This window comes from Tasmannia lanceolata, unplaced genomic scaffold, assembly GCF_043159265.1.
Source record: "Tasmannia lanceolata isolate RefF3 unplaced genomic scaffold, GAP_Taslan_0.1 ptg000044l, whole genome shotgun sequence".
NCBI lineage: Eukaryota > Viridiplantae > Streptophyta > Magnoliopsida > Canellales > Winteraceae > Tasmannia > Tasmannia lanceolata.
Window position 1 is genome coordinate 14,936,138 of NW_027518721.1, and position 23,634 is coordinate 14,959,771.

At 37.1% G+C, this 23,634-nt stretch overlaps 1 protein-coding gene across 4 annotated transcripts in view; it reads right to left on the minus strand.

Moving 5' to 3' along the window:
• Positions 1-18,819, minus strand: part of LOC143863845 (protein NCA1-like) — a 39,544-nt gene extending 20,725 nt beyond the window's left edge. Inside the window, exons 1-7 of one of the 4 annotated variants that reach the window (XM_077374625.1) lie at positions 18,663-18,814; positions 12,716-12,779; positions 3,954-4,232; positions 3,621-3,852; positions 3,303-3,448; positions 1,640-1,727; positions 1,384-1,530 (exon numbers count right to left, since the gene is read on the minus strand). In XM_077374625.1, the coding sequence (XP_077230740.1) occupies positions 1,384-1,530; positions 1,640-1,727; positions 3,303-3,448; positions 3,621-3,852; positions 3,954-4,216 (876 nt within the window). In that variant the 5' untranslated portion in view covers positions 4,217-4,232; positions 12,716-12,779; positions 18,663-18,814. Of the gene's footprint in view, positions 1-1,383; positions 1,531-1,639; positions 1,728-3,302; positions 3,449-3,620; positions 3,853-3,953; positions 4,233-6,957; positions 6,977-12,697; positions 12,780-18,662 lie in introns of those variants that run through there. The other 3 variants (XM_077374622.1, XM_077374624.1, XM_077374626.1) reach the window with 3 other exon arrangements.
• Between the last annotated feature and the right edge of the window lie 4,815 nt (positions 18,820-23,634).

Here is a 23,634-nt window from a genome sequence, read left to right on the forward strand (position 1 = left end):
AGCATTTGAGAATTCCAAATCCTTAGAAAACCCATTCTAGGACATTCCCTTTCTATGGAAAACTCCTCCCTTAGGAATCCAATACCTTGGGAAAACCTAGCTTCAACCTTAGGACACCTTATCCTAGGACATCCTATCCTAGAACCCAAATCTAGGATACCCAATCCTAGAACCCAAACCTAGGATACCCCAATCCTAGAACTCAAGCCTAGGATACCCAATCCTAGAATCTAAAATCGGGATACCTTACCCTAGGAACCCCTCACCTAGAACCTTGAAGTCTAGGACACCTAACCCTCACCCTAGATCAAGCCTTAGCTTAGGCTCGTTAGGATCCCATGCATTAGCTCTAGGATCATATAGAACCTGCATTCTAGGCATGTAGAGATTATCCTTCACTAGCCTCAGAGTATCTCAATCAACATTCAATTCTCAAGCTTAGTCAACTACATACTAGGCATTAGGCATCTTAGCTAGGCATTTAGGACTGAAACTCCTGACCCGCACAAGTATAAACTGTGAATGGCTAAAATAAATCAATAAAACATTAGGTTAGTAATTTCCTTTGAACAAATCACCTTAATAAAAATCTTAACCCCTTTTTGTTAGCATTTAAATAAATAAAGTTCTCAAATATAAAGACCGGTTTTTTACCGGGCGAGAACGGTGCCTAACACCTTCCGTTCTCGTAATCAGGTAATTAACCCATCTCATTGGAACGCAGATTAGTTCGCAGTCATTCATGGGTCCTAGGCCCTAACCTAGGTGGCGACTCTGGTCAATTCCTTTTTCGTGAAATTCGGACTCCTTTCTCCCTAGTTCACGGAAAAGCAGAAATCAAATACAATACACTCAAATCGAGCAAACGCCAACAAGCAAGCTAAATGCCTACAATACAAAATAACACACCAATGGGTGCGCGCCGGATCATGACCGAGATCCTGAGCGGGGCTCCACTGCTAGGAACATAACAAAGAACATGACTTTGGATAGGAGAGAATGGAAGAAAATGATACATCTAGATGAACCCAACTAGTGTCAGGATTAGACTTAGTCAATTTGAGCCGGGTAGACTATTTCACCTTCTTCATGAAAATTTTCTAAAGGATTCATTAGCAAACCCCAACTAGTTTGGGAGAAAAGCTTAGATAAGTTGAGTATATATATAATTTATCTACCTTTCATCTACTTTAAGCACTAGCAGTGGTATTTGGCATAGGGAAAGATATTGAATATTCGTAACTTAAATCCAGGGATAAATTAAGTTTACTGGTAGCGTGCTGTTTGCCAATTTGCACGTGTGTGAGTGTGTTTGTATGGTTTAAGTGCATCGGAAATAATTTCGAACTCCAAACTAAACAAATTGAAGTAAATTTTGGTAACCTGAGAAGAGACATTTGGATTATTTTTAACCGCATTACGGCGGACATCCAGAGATCGAGAATAGTAGGATCTTGCAGCTCGAAGATCTTCGTCGTAGTATTTAAGGTCTCCGATTTTATTAAGTGAGACAGACAGGGTGTGCACGACCTGCAGTGAAATATATTCCCCAAAAATTAAGCAGTAGAATCTAGAATAGTTGAAGTAATTTAGTGTCTCCCACTTTTAAAACTATTCAGAGACAAGCACTAAGAGTAACCTCCAGATCAGGTGCAGGTAATTTTGAAAGGAACTCGACACTCTCTTCATAATAACTAGTTGCAGAACCAGCATCTCCCATTGCTCGACTGCAATTCCAGAACATAAGCATAATAAAATAGCATCACTATTTAGCAATCGAGATAGTGTACAGCAGTTATTTAGGCTTTATGTAAAAAATAATAAAAATGACAGGAATGAAGATGCATTTTCACATAGGAAGCATTAGGTCCGAAAGGAATTCAAGACAGAACACAAACAATTTCTCCTTCACAGCCAGAATATATATCACAGCAAGTACTCGAAAAAATATCAGTATATCATATTTCAAATAGCTCGCAAACATATGGAGATTGTAACCAAAAATAAATTGACAAGAAACATGTAATAAGACGAAAGACCAGTGGTGATAGCGGATATGTGAATCAAATCAGAGCTAAGAATGCCAAAGTACAGACATCTGCAGCCAACGTTGGAGACTGGCCAAGTGTTGAAGGGGACACACCAAGAATGCAATTGCTTGGGCTCATAGGTGAAGTGTGGGTCCTCGAGATTGGCAAGTGGTGTTGATGAGATTGTTGACGAGTGTAGAGATGAGGACATATCTTTTCATCATATTCACAATCGGCTAATGGGATTGCAGATAACTTGGTCAAATCTGGATCTTGCAGAGATATATTGTGTTCAGGGCAACCCGCTTGTAATCTTTTCTCTAGTAAAATTTTTATTTTCTTCAAAAATAAAAAGAAAAAGAACACCTAGCTAATGATACAGACATCAAGTAAATTATTGGGTTTGGAAACTCTTGCTGAAATCTGAATACGCACAGAAAGTTGGACAGCACACATAAAGGTATTATGCAAAATAAATTAAACAAGATCAAGGGTAGCCATGCAGTGCACCAAGGTATAAAGATGTTAGATAAAAATCGTTTGGAAAGCGATTCTCTTAATGTACTCCGTTGGATAAAGGGTTCCCATCATCATCCTTGGAGATTCGACCATTTCTTTGATGAGATTCAAGATAGGGCGGGTTCCTCTTCTATTGTCTTTCAGCATGTTAGAAGTATGCAAATAGTGTTGTATAACAGGCTAGCTAGGTAGGGGTGGTAAAAGAATCTTTGGCAGTGTTCGATTCTTTACCTCCCTAAGTCTTGTCCATCTCTCTATATTTGTGGGCTTTCCCTTTTTGCTTTGTTATCTTTTTTATCTTTGTATTGACCATCTCGGTACTTTTTCTATTAATAAAGTTGCTGCCATTAAAAAAATATGGGTAGCCGTAAAAATTGTTGTATTGGAGTTTGGATGGTTAGATTAACTATATAAAAAATTATAATGCTTACAGATGAGAAAACCACCAAATAATGCAACTGTTGGATTCATCTAAATCATATAACACCAGACTAAAAGTTCCTCACATAAAGATTATGAGAGAAGATTATTTGGATAACTCTTCAAAAAGGAATGACTGAAGGTCCCATCAGGCGTGTGCTATGAAAGCCAACGCTCTAGAAGCAGAAAGCCAAAAAACAACAATATGCAGAAAGCCAAAAAAAACACCAATATTCCATTTAACTATGTAGATTAGATGCCTACAGCGCTAATGCTTTCTAGACTCTGGGAATACATGCTTTATAAAAATAGAGAACTGAAGAAAAGTCATACCAGCAGTCACCTAGCATTCCAAGGACCGCGCCAAGTTGAGAGCATAATTCTGAGGTGCTACCCGACCTTTCTAGTTGCTCCCTCATATCTTCTACACAAATACTAAGCCTTGATTTGGCACTTCCTATATTCTGGGCATGAAACGCCTGCACAATAAACAGACACCTGACAAATTTTACTAATCAAGCATGCAAATGTAGGAAGCAACTTGCATACCATCTACATATAATCTAGATGAAGACAAATTATTTCACTAATTTGATGGATCGTGGCCATATAGAGATGTACAGGAACATAAATATAGCGGAGAAAACTCACCCTCATAGCTTGTTGCACCAAGAAAGCTCCCCTCTCCATGGAAACATCCGCATATATCACATTTTTATGTTCACCTCCTTCTTCCTTTTGATCAGTATTAACGTGAGACCTTTTGATTCTAGCATGACCTTCAATGAAGCGTTCAACGATTTCTTGAAGTTCCATATCGGGCTCAATTTTGTCTATATCAGCTCCACACAATGGGCAGTCCTTAAAGCGTGATATACATGCTCTGGCAAAACAAGAAGGTAATAGACGGTAATAATCAAAGAAGACAAACATGGAAAATGAGCAAAGAAAATAAATGATGGACTTGCTACTTGAAGTACTCACTTGCAAAATTTATGAGAACAAGGCATGCATTTGCTACTCTCAAAGAGAAGGGCTTGGCATATCAAACAGCTGAGGGGCCCCAACTTAAAGGATTGAGAATCGTACCCAAATGGGCACTTTGGAGATAATGCGACGGAATCTTCACCATCCTTTTTACCTTTATCACCATTCTCTAACTGATGGCTATCACGGTTTTCCGTAAATTTCATTGGACAGACACCACCGGCATTTGCCGCTTTAGAGAAAGGACAACCAGAACTCATCTTGATCAATGATTCTCTGTTAAAAAGATGTGTAATAATAAGTACTAGTGAATTTGAAGGAGTGTGATATGTAAACTCTTCAACGCTATGAACATTACAATTTGAATAATGCCTACCTCATAGAATTACAACCAACATTCAAATGTCACATGACACGACAGAATATAAACAATTTGTACATTTATTAACAGAACAGCACAACTTAGAAAAATTCAATGCATGTGTAGAAATCTATAATATCGATGGACCTAATTTTCAGTATTGATGAATCTGATCGTTCGGAAGAGGTATCTTACACTTCCAAAGGAAAGGTTACATTTAAACCAAACCAACTTGCAGACCAATGCGTAGAATGTCCACGGCTTTATGAGTTTGATTTATATTCCCAACTTGTAGTGGCTACCTTGTTACTTTGTTCGACCATGTCCGTTCCTTCTCACATTTTCTGTTAATAAATTGAACTTAAAAGCATACTTTCATTAACTCAAGAAATTTATTGAGAGATGAAAACTTCAACTTGGGCTTATAGTTACAAATCAAACATATTGTGCTTGGACATTCTACCTCAAGGTTTAACCTACATAAGGTCAACTAAGGGTGCAAGTGGGTCATGTTAGGGCCAAATTTTTAAATGGTTATCGCATCAAAATCATTTCTTTTTTTCTTTGCAAAAAAAAAATGGTCAACCCACCAGCGCACCTTGCACCCCTACCTTAGTTGTCGATTCCGTTTTGTTCGCCATTTCGTTTTGGTAAGTGGAATGGAACGTTTTGGTGTTTCATTTCGAAAAAGATACTATGACAGGAGAAATTTTTTTTAACAGGTAAAATTCAAAAAAAAAATCTAAAAAAAATAAAAATGGCTGAAAATTGGAACAAAGGTCCTCTGCAAGACTGCAACTCAATCCATCGAAACATCAAGGTTGTAAAGATCCAAAATTTACTTAAAGGAAAATCATTGTCAGCTGAAATGCTTGTGTCGACTAGTTCTTGACTAGATCAAAAAAAATTAGAGACTAAATTATGAGATTTTTTTACCGGACTCTTGGGATTTAATAATGTTTAGACATTATAGAATTTATAAATTTTTTAAATTGGAAAATTACCCCTCGTTTGGAAGTTAAGATATTGACCTAGCCCGAAATGGCCAAAAAGGTCGAATTGACTTTTTATCCTTTTCAAATTGGATCTTGAAACTCAACTCAACTCAACTAAGCCTTTGTCCCAAACTAGCTGGGGTCAGCTAATGAAGCCTTTAGAAAATTTTCATGAAGAAGGTGAAAAAATTGGATCTTGAAACTATTTTTAATAAATCCAAATGGGGGTATTCCCCTATTTACATGTAAATTTTAAGTAAATGGGTATTAAAAAGATTTACTTAAATGACTTTGCATGTAAATACCCAATTCTAAGGAGAGGCAAGATGAGGAGAACTAAGAAGAGGCAAGAAGAAAACATGAGAAAAAAGTGTTTCATCCCAAATAGAACATTTCGTTCTATTTCGGACGAAACATGTTCCGACTGAAACAGAACATACCCATATTCCATGCTGTTTTCCAGACGAAACGAAACGAAAATTACCACTAAGGCCCCCTACAGATGATGGAACAACTCATGTGGATGAAAGGGTCAGTTCAATTTAGTGTCATTTAGGAAAGAACTACCACAGAGGTGAAGTGCCCAATATTTCAGCCAACATATTTGATTGAGTTAATTGCCCACGATCCAAAGTGTCACGGGAATCTTGTTTTTTTTTCCCTTGCATAAAAAACAAAAATACAATAGAAACAGTATAGTGAGATTATACAATCCCTTCATGACTAAGACTAGAACCATTCAAATAGTTCTTTCATAGACCACAATTTTTAAGATAGGATACCTGGAATTTATAGGGAGAAAATTAAAAAGTGGGCAGAGGCTGCCCCGGTAAAAGCTTCCCATTACACTTCAGATTTAGCCAATAAATCAGCTAAATCATTGGCCACACTCAAATATCAAAAGTGTTAAAAGGAACACCAGAATAACTTAATTACTGAAAACATTATAAATCAACCCGTATATCTACTAGTCTATTAGCAATTTTTCTACTGTACTTACAACAGACTCTCAAATCAGCAAATGAGATGCTCATCTAAAAATTAACAATGCTACCTCATCAATTTAAAATATGCAAAGTGATTGATATCTTCATATATGTTGAGAATCTGAACTCTTGAGAAAAAAATCTTTAAAGTTCATGCTGCCACAAAACGCCATATAATGAATATCTGCAGATCCTCTAAAATAGTTTTTGTTAGAGGAATTAGGTCAAGCAAGAGGTGGCTTGAAGCATTACACCCAAGGTATCTAATTTGGAATACCAAGTTGTTGCCTCCAGCCCCTATATATATATAGATACACTAGGCTTTTAATAGGTTAATGGGCTCTAGCCCAAATAGGCCCACTACACCAGTCCATTATCTTATTTGGCTTATATTAGAACATAATAGGGTTATATTATATACCCAACAATCTCCTCCTATGTTCTACATATAGCACAATCCAATAGATAGTTAATGTGATGTCCAAACAAAATATTGAATCATCCAAATCACCATATTAATGAAGATCTGTAATCCAACTGAAAATACGAATACTTCTAAGAATAACCAAGAGTTTTAGAAATAATCTAAACTCAAACAAAAGCGGTTTCACATGTAACTGAACTATTTATTCAACTGAAAAGAATATAATAGTCCCCACTGCTCTATAAGGATTCACTCATCAAGTAAGTCATCCTCATCAAAATCCAAGTCGAGGCAAGCTCCTCCTTTTTCGCCAATCCCTGTGAATTACCAAATATGAATTTCATGAAAATGAATCCAACCAATTGTGAAAACGTGAAAGTATCTAGTTCTACCTGAAGAACTTAGTACAATTCCTTAATTCACGAAAGTATCTAGTTCTACCTGAAGAAGAACTTAGTACAATTCCAAAATGGCTGAAAAAGTATCAGAATCACTCTCACCATAAGCATCCTTGTCAAGTTTTAATAAAGAACAAGACCTAAACAGCTTCGTTTGCAAAGAACCATTCATTATTGTCAAATTTCAATAAAGATCAAGACCAAACTAGTTTCTTTTGCAAAGAACCATTTCATGTTTCCATTTGGAATGTTACAGTCATCTTATCCATATTTGAGTTAAGCTGAATCATTTATGTATGGAATGTCCAACCTTTCCCAAAAAGGATAACCAAATTTGAGGTAAGTTGTATCATCTATGTATGGAATGTACAACCTTTTCCAAAAAAGTGCATGTCATCAAATGTGGAATGACACACAACAACTCTAAACATCAAGGAAAACATATCAAGTGTCTATCTTTGGGCCAAAAGGGAGATTCGAAAATGCAAAATAACTTGGATGATGTAGAGATTAAGACATGTCTACACAGTCTTTAACCCCATCTCCCCCACAGTTTTGAATATTCGATCTTGTTCAATCCCTTTGTAAGAGCATCGGCCATATTATCCTTTGATCTCACATCAATCAAAGTGATAATCCCATGTTCTTGAGATAATTCAGCATGGCATTTTTCAGCCCAAGATATCTCCTCTTACCATTAAAGAGTGAGTTCTTCACAACCATAGTTGTAGCTTGATTATCACAGAACACACTGAAGGAACTAATCCTTAAACAAGTCGGTGGAATGTCCATAACCATAATTAGATTCTTTATCTCTTCTACTTCAATTGCAACTGAAGATTAGAGCATAAAGTTCCAATTCGACTTCCACACAATAGCAGCAGATTTGTTGTCCCCTGATTCTAATCTCCATGATGCATCAGAATATTCTTCCACAACAAGTGGATGGCCACCATAGTTTAGAGCATACTCTTGAGTACACAAAAGGTATCCCATCAGCCTCATAAGGGCATCTCTATGCTCATGGCCAGGATTGCTAGCAAAACAACTCAGCATGCCAACTATAAAGGCTTTGTCTGGCCTAGTGCAACACAAAACATACATGAGACTACCAATCAGTTTAGAATAATCTAATTGACGCACATTGTCTCTTCCTTAGAGATCAGCTTCTTGGTATAATCAAAATGGTGTCTCAATCGGTTTGGACTCACTGCATCCTCAAAAAGAAAGTAGTTTTTCATATAATGGGCTAGGCCAAGGGTGATCATTTGCCTTTCAAAAACTTACTTTCATACCAAGAATGGTGTTAACAGTACCCAGGTCTGTTCATGACGAATTCTTTACCCAAGGTTAGTTTCACATTACTCACCACAGAGAGATATTTGAAACAAGAATCAACATCTACATACAAGCAAATAATCATGACCTTATTCGACACAAAACGATAGTAAAGGCATTTATCCGAGTAACTCGTCAGAAACCCAAAGCTCTTTACTACTTTGTTAAATTCCTGATACCACAATTTAGGTGCTTGTTTAAGACCATATAAAGATTTGTTTAACCATTTGATGCACATCAAAATACTCAATAGATGCTAAAGCAAGAAGAATTCTTATCGTGACTAAATGACAGACCGGTGAGTAAATATCAAAATAGTCTATCGCACTTACTTGAGTATAGCCCTTAGCTACTAAACGTGCTTTATACCGAGCTATAGATCCTTCAGGATTAAGTTTCTTCTTCAATATCCACCTACAGCCCACAGTCTTAGCTGTTTTTGGCAAATCGACTAGCTGCGAAGTTAGATTTTACAACAGAGAGCTCATTTCATCATCAACGGCTTCTGCCTACAACAAAGAGTCCCTAGATCTCATCGCTTCCTTATAGGATGATGGATCATTCCCTAAATGGTAGGTCACAAAGTCCTCACCAAAATTTTTGGGTACTCTATCTCTTGTAGAAACTCTTACAGGAACTGATTCAGAAATCAAATTGGGACAAGTGTCAGAAGTAACTGGTTCAGACTCAACCGGCAATTCTGTAACCATCTCTGTATCGCCTGGTATGGTCAAACCCTGATCTCTGAGAAATTTATTCTCAAAGAAAACTGCATCTCAAGATTCTATAACCATATTGGTTGATAGATCCAAAAACCGAGCAACAGCATTATCTTCTGCACCTCCTAAATAAACACGAGTGTTTGTTCTAGTTCTCACTTTAGGTCTCCTAGGGTCTGGTATCCTTACATAAGCAATACAGCCCCAAGTCTTAAGAATGTCATATTTTCAAGGATGTTTATGCAATAACTCATAAGGAGTGGAGGTCAACTTAGAGTGTGGTACTCTATTCAGGATGTGATTTGCAGTTAAAGCTGCTTCTCCCCAATAGCTAGTAGGCATGCCAGCTGTCAATAACATAGAGTTTAACATTTCAGTTAACGTCATGTTCTTACGTTCAGCTATGCCATTAGATTGAGGCGAGTAAGGAGCAGTAGTTTCAAGTATTATGCCCTGAGAGGCACAGAATTCCTTGAACTCTGTCAGAGTGTATTCTTCTCCTCTATCACTCATAAATCTCTTAATTTTCAAGTTCAATTGACTTTCAACACGATTCTTGAAAATTTTAAATTTATCAAAAGCTTCATCTTTCGATTTCAGGAGATAAATATGACAATATCTAGAAAAATCGTCTAAAAAAGTAATTACATACTTCCGACCACCTCTAGTAGTGAAACTTTTAAAGTCACAGAAGTCAGAATGTATTAACTCAAGAAGTTGTGTGCTTCTAGAAACCGAACGAAAATGTTTTCCAGTGATCTTGGTTTGGGCACACACTTCACATCTGTTAAATCTAATCGATGTATCTAAAGGTATATTATAAGTTTTAGCAAGTTGAACCATTTTCCCATAGTTCACATGTCACAATCTATTGTGTAACAACTTAAGATCAATTAAAGTTGAACTAAGCTGACTAATTGTATCATTTGTTAAACTTAATCTATACATATCATCGATCAAGAATTTACAGCCAAAATAAAATGAGTTAACACTTAAAGTTACTCTACCACCCAAAAAAGATGAGCACATGCCAGCATTGTCTAAAAGACTAATAGAAATTAAATTCTTTTGAATAGCAGGAACTACTTTAACATTTTTTAAAGTTAATATTTTTCCTGAAGAAAGGACCAAGTTCGCAGTACCAGTGTGAGTCATCTCTGCCTCTGCTCCACTAGCCACTGTAACGATCTCTTTCACGGCAACAACATCAACTAGAAGTTTCTTGGAGTTGCAAACATGACACGTGGCTCCTGTATCTAACCACCAATCTGAAGAAGTATTGGCCTTACCGTTGCCCAACATAGCAACAAAACTCTTAGGCTCAACCTTGCCCACCATCATATAAGCTTCCTTCTGTGGTGTATCAGATTTAGGCTTCTTAGGTAGCCAACAATCTGTTGCAAAGTGGCCCCATTTCCCACAGTTGTGGCACTTGCCCTTCTTTTTCTGAAGGATAGTCTTTTTGGCCTCCAACTTGGGATGTTCACTTTTAGGTGACTTGGATTTCAGAGAAAATTTCTTGGGATTTGTTACCCCGTTAGCAGCAGACTGTTGATGTCTAACCATCTCCAAGTTATTCCTGGCTCGACTCTCAGCTTCGATTCGAATGAATCGTTTGAGATTATTCAGTCCCACTTGCACCTTTTTCCTATACATTTCAGTTTTAAAAGAATGTCATTGAGACTCATCAACTTCTTCAGTCGAGGCAGCAAAGGTACTCAAAATGGTGTAAAAACAATTTCATATATTTTAGACCGAATTGAGTCTTTCGCTTCCATGAATTAAACTCAGATCCACCAAAGGATTGAAGTTTGACCATCTCAATTGGAATAACATTCTTATCCATTATATATTTCAGATGAAATTAAAATTGGAAAAAGTGCACCTGATTGCGAATCACGAGAACTGAATCCGAGAACCAAACCGCGTATCAATTCCAAGAACTGACTAGAACCGCGAAGAAAGATCATGAAAATAGCAAGAACCTGCGGTGTGAGACCCAACCGGTGGCAAGAGGGAGTGCCGGCGCCAAGAGGCCGACGCCTCTATTGATTTCTCGCACTTCTCTTTTTGTTTCTGTTGGTTTTTGTTTTATTGCTATTGGAACCCGACGGCGACAAGAACTCGTCAGCAAGAAGGGTAAGACGGCAACAAGAACTGGTTAGTGTTCTTTCCTCTCAACCCAAACTGCTCATGGGGTGTAATCCAATCCCAAAACAATTTCTTGGGATAGAAACCCACAACCAAAACAATTCTGTAGGAGAATTAAACCCACGCCAAAGAAACCTCAAAGGAAATTGTAGATCGGTTCCTTATTTCCACCAAAAACAAAATTAGGCCACCACAGTTGATGACAATTGAAGAAGAAGATCTACCTCGAAGCCTTCTTTTCCACCAGGTACATGCCAACAGAGGATCGCCTCCAAATTTTGTCTCTTAGATGGTGGATGGGCTACGACTATTGATGGGATTGAGAGATGAGGACGGATGAGAGAGCGTGATGCCTCTCAAATACCCAAATCGTCAGATTCACCTCTCCCACCTGGAGTGCATCTCTGTAAGAAGATGAGTCCGTTCAAGCTTGAAATTAAGGAGATGGATCTCAAAAAAAAATCGTCCCCAAGATAATTTAACTCCAAAACGGATTCGGCCAACAAGAACGATGGCCTTTTCCTTTTTAACAAGAGATAGAGGCAGACGTTTCTATTTTAAGCCAATGGTAGCTGTTACTTGCAAAAATTAACCGTTGTAGCTTGGAACCCAAAATAACAGCACCAACGTGAGAAGAAACCCCAAATTTCAGTTTTCCCTTTCCGCCCTCCAAGCAATTAAGATGATTAAGATAGAGAGAGGCAAGTTTCAATCTGAAAATCAACCAAGAGAGAGGCACGTTTTCAAACGTGAGATCCAACACAGAGAAACGATTCAACGAATTTGAATGAGAAAGGAACCCAAGTCCCAAAAAAAAACAGACTTCGTCCTTTTTTATTTAAGAGGCAGACGATCGAAAACGAGATGGGTTTTTAGAAGAAACTCACATCCAAAAACGATAGACAATTAGGGCTTTTTCCTCTAGTGGTAATTAGGTCAAGCAAGAGGTTGCTTGAAGCATTACACCCTAGGTATCTATTTTGGAATACCAAGTTTGTAGCCTTCAGCCCCTATATATAGAGATACACTAGGCTTTTAATAGGTTAATAGGCTCTAGCCCAAATAGGCCCACTACACCGGTCCATTATCTTATTGGGCTTATATTAGAACATAATAGGGTTATATTATATACCCAACAATCTCCTCCTATGTTCTACATATAGCACAATCCAATAGATAGTTAATGTGATGTCCAAACAAAATTATTGAATCATCCATATCACCATATCAATAAAGATCTGTAATCCAACTGAAAACAAAAATACTTTAAAGAATAACCAAGAGTTTTAGAAATAATCTAAACTCAAACATAAGCAGTTTCACATGTAGGTGAACTATTTAATCAACTGAAAAAAATAATAGTTCTCACTGCTCTATAAGGATTCACCCATCAAGTAAGTCATCCTCATCAAGATCCAAATTGGGGCAATCTCCTCCATTTTCGCCAATTCCTGTAAATTACCAAATATGAATTTCATTAAAAAAAATGAATCCAATCATTTGTGTATTTTACTAAAAGTATCTAGTTCTACCAGAAGAACTTAGTACAATTTCATAATGTTTGAAAAAAACAAATATCAATATCAATAAGCATCAATGTCAAGTTTCAATCAAGAACAAGACCTAAACAATTTCTTTTATAAAGAACAATTCCATGTTTCCATTTGGAATGTTACAGGCATCATATTCAAATTGAGTTAAGCTGTATCATCAAGTTTGGAATGAAACAACATTTCCCAAGAAGGACATGTCATCAAATGTGGAATAGCATAAAGACAACTGTAAACATCATTGAAACATATCAAGTGCTTATCTTGGCCAAAATAGGGAGATTCGAAAAATTCAAAATAACATGGATGTAGGTTAAGACACGTCTACGCAGTCTTTAACCCCATCTCCCCCACAGTTTTGAATATTCAATCTTTGTCAAGTCCCTTCATAAGAGCATCGGCCATATTATCCTTCGATCCCACATCAACCAAAGTGATAATACCTTGTTCTATAAGATAATTCAGCGTGATATGTTTCAGCCTGACATGTCTCCTCTTACCATTAAAGAGTGAGTTTTTCACAACCGTAATTGTGGCTTGATTATCACAGAACAAACTTAAAGAGTTAATCTTTAAGTGGGTCAAAGGAATGTCCTGGATCAGATCTCTTATCCACTCTGCTTCATCTCCTGTAGAAGCTAAAGCATAAAGTTCTGATTCCATAGATGATAGAGCAATACAAGTCTGTCTCTTTGACTTCCATGCAACAACGGCTCCACCCAATGTAAATACATAACTACTGGTAGATTTATTGTCTCCTAATTATGAGCCTCATGATGCATCAGAATATCCTTCCAGGATAGGAGGATGGCCATTATAACATAGAGCATATCCTTGAGTACCCTTAAGGTATCTCATCAGCCTTATAACGGCATCCCAGTGCTCATGGCCAGGATTACTAGTGAAACGACTCAGCATACCAACTGTAAAGGCTATGTCTGGCCTAGTGCAACTCATAGCATATATGAGACTACCAATCAATTTAGAATAATCTAACTGATTCACACTGTCTCCTTCATTAGAGATCAACTTCTTGGTATAATCAAATGATGTCTCAATCGGTTTACACTCACTGTATCCCTATGTAGAAAGTAGTTTTTCAATATAGTGGGCTTGGTTAAGAGTAATCCCTTGCCTTTCAAAACTGCATTTCATACCAAGAATGGTGCCAACCACACCAAGATCTTTCATGTCGAATTCTTTAACCAAACTGGATTTTACGTCACTCACTACAGAGAGATCGGAACCAAGAATCAACATATCGTCTACATACAAGCAAATAATCGCAACCTTATTCGACACAAAACGAAAGTAAAGGCATTTATCTAAGTAACTGGTCTGAAAACCAAAGCTCTTTAGTACCTTGTCAAATTTTAGATGCCACAATTTAGGTGCTTGTTTAAGACTATACAAAGATTTGTGTAACTTACAAACTTTGTTCTCGAAACCTTCCATGAAAAACCCTTCAGGTTGGTTCATGTAGATTTTCTTTGTGAGGTCTCCATTAAGGAAAGCCGTTTTACATCCATTTGATGCACAACATACTTCTCAATAGAAGCCAAAGCAAGAAGAATTATTATCGTTGCCAAATGACAGACCGATGAGGAAACATCAAAGTAGTCTATCCCACTTACTTGAGTATAGCCCTTAGCTACTAAACGTGCTTTATACCGAGCTATGGATCCGTCAGGATTAAGTTTCTTCTTCAAAATCCACTTACAGCCCACAGTCTTAAACCCCTTTTAGCAAATCGACTAGCTGTCAAATTTAATTTTGTAACAGAGAGCTCATTTCATCATCAGTGGCTTATGCCCACAACAAAGAGTCCCTAGATCACATCGCTTCCTTATAGGAAGATGGATCATTCTCTAAATGGTAGGTCACAAAGTCCTCACCAAAGTTCTTGGGTACTCTATCTCTTGTAGAAACTCTTAAAGGTTCTGATTCAGAAATCAGTGTAAGACGGGAAATATTTTGTTCAGACTCTACATGCGATTCTGTAATCATCTCGGTATCGCCAGGTATGGTCAAACCATGATCTCTGAGAAATTTATTCTCAAAGAATACTGCATCTCTAGATTTTATAACCATATTGGTCGATAGATCCAAAAACCGATCAGCAGCACTATCTTCTGCACCACCTAGATAAACACAAGTGTTGGTTCTAGGTCCTACCTTAGGTCTCCTAGGGTCTTGTATCCTCACATAAGCAATACAGCCCCAAGTCTTAAGAGTGTCATATCTACAAGGGTGTTTATGCCATAACTCATAAGGAGTAGAGGTCAACTTAGAGTGTGGTACTCTATTCAGTATGTGATTTGCAGTTAAAGCTGCTTCTCCCCAATAGCTAGTAGGCATGCCAACTGTTAATAACATAGAGTTTAACATTTCAGTTAACGTCATGTTCTTTCGTTCAGCTATGCCATTAGATTGAGGCGAGTAAGGAGTAGTAGTTTCAAGTATTATGCCCTGAGAGGCACAGAATTCCTTGAACTCTGTCAAAGTGTATTCTCCTTCTCTATCACTCCTAAATCACTTAATTTTCAAGTTCAATTGATTTTCAACACGATTCTTGAAAATTTTAAATTTATCAAAAGCTTCATCTTTTGATTTTAAGAGATAAATATGACAATATCTAGAAAAATCGTCTATAAAAGTGATTAAATAATTCTGACCACCTCTAGTAGTGAAACTTTTAAAGTCACAGAGGTCAAAATGTATTAACTCAAGAAATTGTGTGCTTCTAGAAACCGAACGAAAAGGTTTTCTAGTGATCTTAGTTTGTGCAGACACTTCACATCTGTCAAATCTAATCGATGTATCTAAAGGTATATTATAAGTTTTAGCAAGTTTGACCATTTTCCTATAGTTCACATGTCTCAATCTAGTGTGTAACAACTTATGATCAATCAAAGTGGAACTAACCTGACTAACGGTTTCATTTGCTAAACTCAATCTATACATATCATCGATTAAGAAAGCACAGCCAAAATAATAAGAGTTAACAGTTAAAGTTACTCTACCACCCAAAAAAAATGAACACATGCCAGCATTGTTTAAAAGACTAATAGAAATTAAATTCTTTTGAATAGCAGGAACTACTTTAGCATTTTTTAAAGTTAGTATTTTCCCTGAAGAAAGGATCAGGTTCGCAGTTCCAGTGTGAGTCACTTCTGCCTCGGCTCCACTAGCCACTGTAACGGTCTCTTTCACGCCAACAGCATTCATAATTAGTTTCTTCGAGTTGCAAACATGGGAGGTGGCTCCTGTATCTAATCACCAGTCTGAAGAGGTACTGGCTTTATTGTTGCCCAACATAGCAACACAACATTTAGGCTCAGCACTGCCCACCATCATATGAGCTTCCTTCTATGGTGTGCCAGATTTAGACTTTTTAGGTAGCCTATAATCTGCCGCAAAGTGACCCAATTTCCCACAATTGTGGCACTTGCCCTTCTTTTTCTGAAAGATAGTATTTTTGGCCTCCAACTTGGGATTGTGACCTTTAGGTGACTTGGATTTCTTAGGAAATTTCTTGGGATTTGATACCGCGTTAGCAGCAGATTGTTGTTGTCTAACCATCTCCAAGTTATTCTTGGCTCGATTCTCATCTTCGATTAGAATGAATCGTTTGAGATGATCCAGTCTCACTTGCATCTTTTTCCTATACACTTCAGTTTGAAAAGAATGCCATTGATATTCATCAACTTCTTCAGTCGAGTCAGCAAAGGTACTCAAAACGGTGTAAAAATAATTCAAAGATTTTAGACCGAATTGAGTCTTTCGCTTCCATGAATTAAATTTAGATCCCGCAAACGATTGAAGTTTGATCATCTCAATCGGAATAGTGTTCTTTTCCATTGTATAAATTAGATAATAGTAAAAAGTGAAAAGAGTGCACCTGATTGCGAATCGTGAGATTTCAAATCGCGTACCAAATCCAACAGCCGAATCCAAGAAATGAATTCAAGAACCAAAGCCAAAGTAGTTCACCGACTTGATTTCGGCCCCAAACGACCAAGAGAACCGGCAGCGTCTAGGAGAACCCGGTGGCAAGGTAAACCCGAGGCAAAGAGAACCCGACGGCAAGAAGAACCGGCCACAAGAATTAGGCCCAAAGAGGTTCGGCCAAATCGGTTCCAATCAAAAAACCAATTCCCTGCCTGTGTGAAACTTGTTACTCACGAGATGGGTTTCAAGATGGGTTTCCTTGATCGAATAAAAATCCGAGAGATGTTACTCACGCCCAAGAAATTCCTTCCCTCAATTGAAGAACCACCACCATCAGATTTAATGAAATCACGTCCGAGTTCTCTTGTTACACCGACCAAGAGATAGATTGTACTGGAAGAAACCCAAGTGAGAGGGGGTTGTTTTCACGCCCCAGAAACAATCACAAAGGAGTTTTTGTGATCCGACAGCTTGTTCGTTTGTCAAAAGATGAGTTCCAGTGGGGGAGAATCAATCACAGCCAAGGTGACTACCATCAAAAGCCTTCATCGACCAAGGCAACTCCATCTTGGTCGTTGTCCATCAACAGCCAATATAAAAAATAAAATTGGCAGATCAAGAAGAAACCAAGAAATTAGAAAGTATCTAACAGATGCACCGACCAAGAAATTGGCTTTTCCCTTGCCGTCCTTCAAGACCAATGGCAATCAAATAAACCAAATATCGGCACCTGTCACCGACCTAAAACCCTCCAAAATAGATGACATAATCGTGTTCGTTACAAACAAAGCTTGAAGTGGAATTCTTCAAATAAGGGGCTTGTTCCAAACAGATCTTGACGAGAACAGTTAAGAACCCAAAAAACAAAAATCCATCTGTTCTCCTTGTTCGAAAATCAAATCAAGAATTCGTTTTTCAAGAAAGAGAGGAACGTTTTTTTATGGGTTAGAATTAATAATTTTGTTTGGACATCACATTAACTATCTATTGGATTGTGCTATATGTAGAACATAGGAGGAGATTGTTGGGTATATAATATAACCCTATTATGTTCTAATATAAGCCCAATAAGATAATGGACCGGTGTAGTGGGCCTAAGCATTACACCCAAGGTATCTAATTTGGAATACCAAGTTTGTTGCCTCCAGCCCCTATATATAGAGATACACTAGGGTTTGAATAGGTTAATGGGCTCTAGCCCAAATAGGCCCACTGCACCAGTCCATTATCTTATTAGGCTTATATTAGAACATAATAGGATTATATTATATACCCAACAGTTTTCTATATTGATATAAGCTGTGTTCCAAGAATCAACTGGATTGTAAAGACCTAAGACGACCAAATTAACTCGACATGATCATAAAATCGCATAACATTTCACTAAATTAATAAAAATATTAAGAATAACAAGAATATCTAAATCAAGCACATAACATTCCACATGAAGATAAATCCTACTTCAAAACTACTAGCAATTGATTATAAAACCTTACAGCGATTCAAATCTTAAGCGAAATGAATCATTCAATATAATTTGAATGAAATTATTATTCAATACGATTATCACATTGTGTTTAATCATACCAACAAAACGTGAGTTGGAGTATAGATCTACAACAAGAACAATCTGAGAAAAGGCTCTCTAAAATTACTCACTATGAAAATCAAAGTGAATCGAAATGAAACCTTAACAAGACCTAATTACAAGTGAAAAATGAAAAACTGAAAATCCTAAGAATCAATAACTGAGGAGAGAAATAAAAAACACCCTAAGAATGTTAAGAAGAAAATTGTAAGGGGTAAAAGAGAGGGATTAGGAGTATTTCATACCTTCGAAAACGAGGGGAAGACGGAGGAAGAAAGAAGGGGTGGAAATATCGAAATCGAAGCCGGGGTTTCCTTTTTTGCTTCCTCTTATCTTTTCTTGAACTTGAGATAGGGAGAGAGGATTCTCGGCCTCTTTTTTTTTTACTACTGTTTCAATCTTATTCCTTATAAATTCACCCCGTTCTAGGATGAATTCACCCCATATTTTCCAAAACGAACTGTACTGCCCACCATAGGATGATCCGAACCGTCCATTTGATGGGCCACAGTGTAAATAGGTTGTGCCCCAAAAATCATTTCAACAAGATGAACCCAACTATTCCGATATATAGAAGTTTCCATAATGTGAGTCCCTCTTTAGATCGGAGGGTTAGAATCATCCTATGGGGAAATGATTTTTTTGGGGACAACCTATTTATGTTGTGGCCCATCAAATGGGCGGTTTGGATCGTCCAATGGTGTGGGCTGTACAGTCCATTTTGAAAAATACGGGGCGAATACATCCTTTAAGGGGGTGAATTGATGACTTTTCTTAATAAAAATTATAGAGAAAATCTGATCTTCGATCCAATGGATCAGATTTAATTAGTGGCAGAGATAAAGAAATGAATAGAGAAAGTGGTTTTTACATGAACCCATACATTCCTCCCTTTATCATTATTGGCATAACTACGTATTATAGGTGCTCCCTCTCTTGATTTGAAATTGTTTTTTTTCCATGCTAAAAGCATGTTTTAAAATTTCAGCCGAAATGAGTCTCTCGGTTGGCGGCCACACAAAATTTACTCGTTTTCACGCTTGTTTACAAGATTTTCACCAAAATTTAAAGATCCCATCGAAATTTTATACATTTCCGTCAACATTTTAAGAATACAAAAAATTTTAACCTGCCGAAATTTCCACCAAAACCGAAATATTTTGATTTCGTGGTCGCAGTAACCAACATGGAAACTAAAATTTAAAACCTTGGCTAAAAGGCATGGTATCTATGGTTTACATCCAAGATAGGAAAATGAACATATCCCTTCCCTCCCCACTTCCCCAGAATTGACTGTAGCCATCTTCAAGATTATTATCTTCTTTTTCTCTTTGAATCTAGCATTTATTTCTACATGAGACTGCCGAACATGTTATCTTTTTGGAATTTATTAAATCACTAGCATTCTTAGGCTATGCTAAACATGGTGTAAAATAGTGAGCCCCGCCCATTAGAACATGAGATGTAAATAATGAGCCCCACTACATCAAAATTTGAGGTGTAGATTGTGGGCTCCACCCAATGCATGGGTTAGGGGGAGTTGGTCCCCCCCACCACCGCTGGTCTAAATACATGGCTCCACCCTGCATGAGCAGTGGCAGATTCCCATGTCCGCTTCCATATATCCAAAGATGGGTGAACAGTGATGCGGACAGATTAGCCAAAGCAGGAGTGGGCATAGAGGATCTTTAGATTTTTATTTCCTCCCTCCTTAAGGGCCACGTTTGTTTTTGTTTTTGTTTTTGTTTTTTATTGCCAGTCTATGTATGCTTTTATCACTGCCATCTTAGTCATGGTTCCTTCTTTTCCTTTCTCTAATTCAGATTCCATTAAAAAAAAATTCCAATGGGTGGTGCTCCACATAATTTCTCCCTGATTGATAAGCAAATTTCTTTCACTTTTAAATCACTCAATGCATAAAGGAGTCTCAAGTGCTATTGTGGGCCGCAATCCGAACAAAAAGATCTGGGTCGCAAATCAAAATGCCTGGACTGAAGGGTTCCCTTTCAAAAACCAACCGAAAGGGCATCCCCATTGGATCCACATCACCAAAGTGCATTAATTATTACCACACTTACATTTTTCATATATATATATATATATATATATATATATATATATATATATATATATATATATATATATATATATATATATTATAGCAGAAAAGAAATTAGAGAATTTTTTGAATATTTCCAAAATTCTGTGAGATTTACACGTCCATGTTTCATTTATTTACCATCTAGCCCTTTAATCTTATAGTTCATCCATATTACAGTCAAGGGTAAAATGGTCTATTCCTGAATCTCCTTTTTCCCACCTCCCACCTACTACACAGAAATAGATAATCTGCTGCAGATACACGTCCCACCTCCCACCTCTCACCTACTACAGATATTATCTCTCTCTCTCTCTACAACCCTTTCTATTCTTTCCCCAAACCCATTTCCCTCTCCCTCCGAAATCCCTCTCCACCAAGGCGACAGATTTCTCTGATTTTTGTTATTTCATCATAGAGGTATCTTTCTCCCTCTGTTTCAACTTTCTTTTTTTGAATTTCTCTTATATCAAAATATTATTCGGGTTTGAACCATTCATCATCTAAAACCAATTCTAGGGTTTGACACATGAAACATTTGTGCCTCTTCTGATTCTGGGGTTTCTTTTGTCTGCCATTCATGTGATCTCTACAAAGAACAGGTCATCTTTGTTACTTCTCCCAACATTAATAACAGTCTATATATAGATAATAGCTTCGAAAACTAGCCCCAAAACTAAAATTCACATCTACGGAAAATGGAACTGAAGGAAGAGCTTAAAGAGGAAAAGAGAGTAAAAAGAAATGCAGTCAAATCTTCAACAGTAGTATATAACAGCCTGTATTATGTTCTTTATAATCTGAAAAGCCAGACAATTCCAAGCTGCCCATGTGGTCGGAGGCTTCATCTTCTTCTACATTGGAGCCACCTCTGCTTCTGAGTTGCTCTGTTTTCTGTTCATACGTTTTGGTCATTTTGTTATAAGTCAGTTTCCATGTCCTATTGTGCTATCCATTACAAGACCTAATAGATAAATGGTTTAGATTGAACAAGTGGGCTCTATTTATACTATTAGCTGGTCATATCTTTCGGATAAAAATACGGGCATGCATCATATAACAAGTCATATTTACAAGTTTCTTGAGGCATTTAGTTATTACTTTCTCTGTTTTCATTTACCAAAAAATTTGCTTCATCATAATATCTCCCCAAAAAAATTCAGATAATAGTACATTTCCTGCTTTCAACCATATGTGTAATGCATATACCAACAGCAACAACAAAAAGACTTTGCTTAAAAAAAATGAATGGTACTGAGATTAACGAGTTGCCATCAACCATACACATGGCGGCATGTTTAGATGCATACGGACATCATTACCCAGTCCATCATTGACAGGCCTCCAAAATTGCGGCTTATTTTCAAATAATTTTTTTTTTTAAATGATTCGGAAATCAAATTACTTTAATTTAATCATAGTTACAAATTTGATTTTAAATCTATTTAGAAACCATTAACTATATCATTTCTAGGACTATAATAATCAGTGTTGGCAAATAATCATATATGGAGAGAATGACATTCATGGATTTTAGGTTTTGCAGTTCTTGATTGCTTCTGATATTTTTGCCAACAAATTTTATGGATTACAAAATCGGGTGTGTGCACCAATGGAACAACACTTAATCTCCAATTATTCTCATTATTTTTCTACAAGTGTGCTCTCTTCATACAATTGGTATCCAAGTAGTTATTTTTATTGAGTTAGGGAAGTTCTGTAGGAAGTGAGGTGGCATGCTATTCTTATTGTATTAATTAGTTACTACAAAATAGAATTTTTAAATGCCATTTTGATAGAAAAGATTATGATGATTAAATCCCGATCAATTCCAAGTTTTAGTGCCTCATTGAATGCCACAAAAATTAGCCTTTATTTTGCAAATGATTGTAACAGAAATTTTGAAAAACAGCCTCATCAAATCTATTTAGCCCCAAAGATTTGTAGCTTTTTTTTTTTTAATTTGATGATTTGAGATTATTGATTTAAATATGTTTGTCGCTTATGTGCATCGCACGGGATTTTTTATGGAAACCTCTATAGATTGGAGGGCTAGGATCAGCCTATGGAAATGATTATTGGGGCACAACCTATTTATGTTGTGTTCCATCACATGGACGGTTTGGATCGCAAACCAACCTATGATGTGGTCCGTATAGTTCTTTGTCGGCCCGTGCATCGCACAGGGTTTTTTACTAGAATATATATATATATATATATATATATATATATATATATATATATATATAGATATATAAGAGAAGTGAAGCTACACCGCCGGCTTAAAATACAATGGGCCTACATTGTTTTGGTGATCCAAACCATTCATTTGATTGGCCCTCACATAGATAGGGTGTCCACCAAAAATCAGCTCCATAGGATCATCCCAACCCTACGATTTGTGGAGGCAAAAATGAACGTGTAAAAACCTTCACAAATTTGTCCATTTTTGCCTCCACAGTTTGAAGGGTTGGGATGATCTTTGGTGGACACCCTATCTATGTGAGGGCCAATCAAATGAATGGTTTGGATCACCAAAACAATGTGGGCCCATTGTATTTTAAGCCGGCGGTGTAGCTTCACTTTCCTCTCTCTCTCTCTCTCTCTCTCTCTCTCTATCTCTATATATATATATATGAGAAAACGGTTCCTACACATATGTGTAGAGAGTTCTCTACACACTAGCCTAAAATACAATGGGGGCCCACATTGTTTGGGTGATCCAAGCCATCCATTTTAAAGGCCCTCACATAGATAGGGTGTCTACAAAAAATTAGATCCATAGGATCATCCCAACCCTACGATTTGTGGAGGTAAAATGGATGTCTTTAAACCTCCACAAATTAGTACATTTTTTGCCTCCACAGTTTGAATGGTTAGGATGATCCTATGGATCTGATTTTTTGTAGACACCCTATCTATGTGAGGGCCTTTAAAATGGATGGCTTGGATCACCCAAACAATGTGGGCCCCACTGTATTTTAAGCTAGTGTGTAGATAACTTATCTACACATATGTATAGGAACCGTTCTCTCTCTCTCTCTCTATATATATATATATATATATATATATATAGAGAGAGAGAGAGAGAGAGAGAACGGTTCCTACACATATGTGTA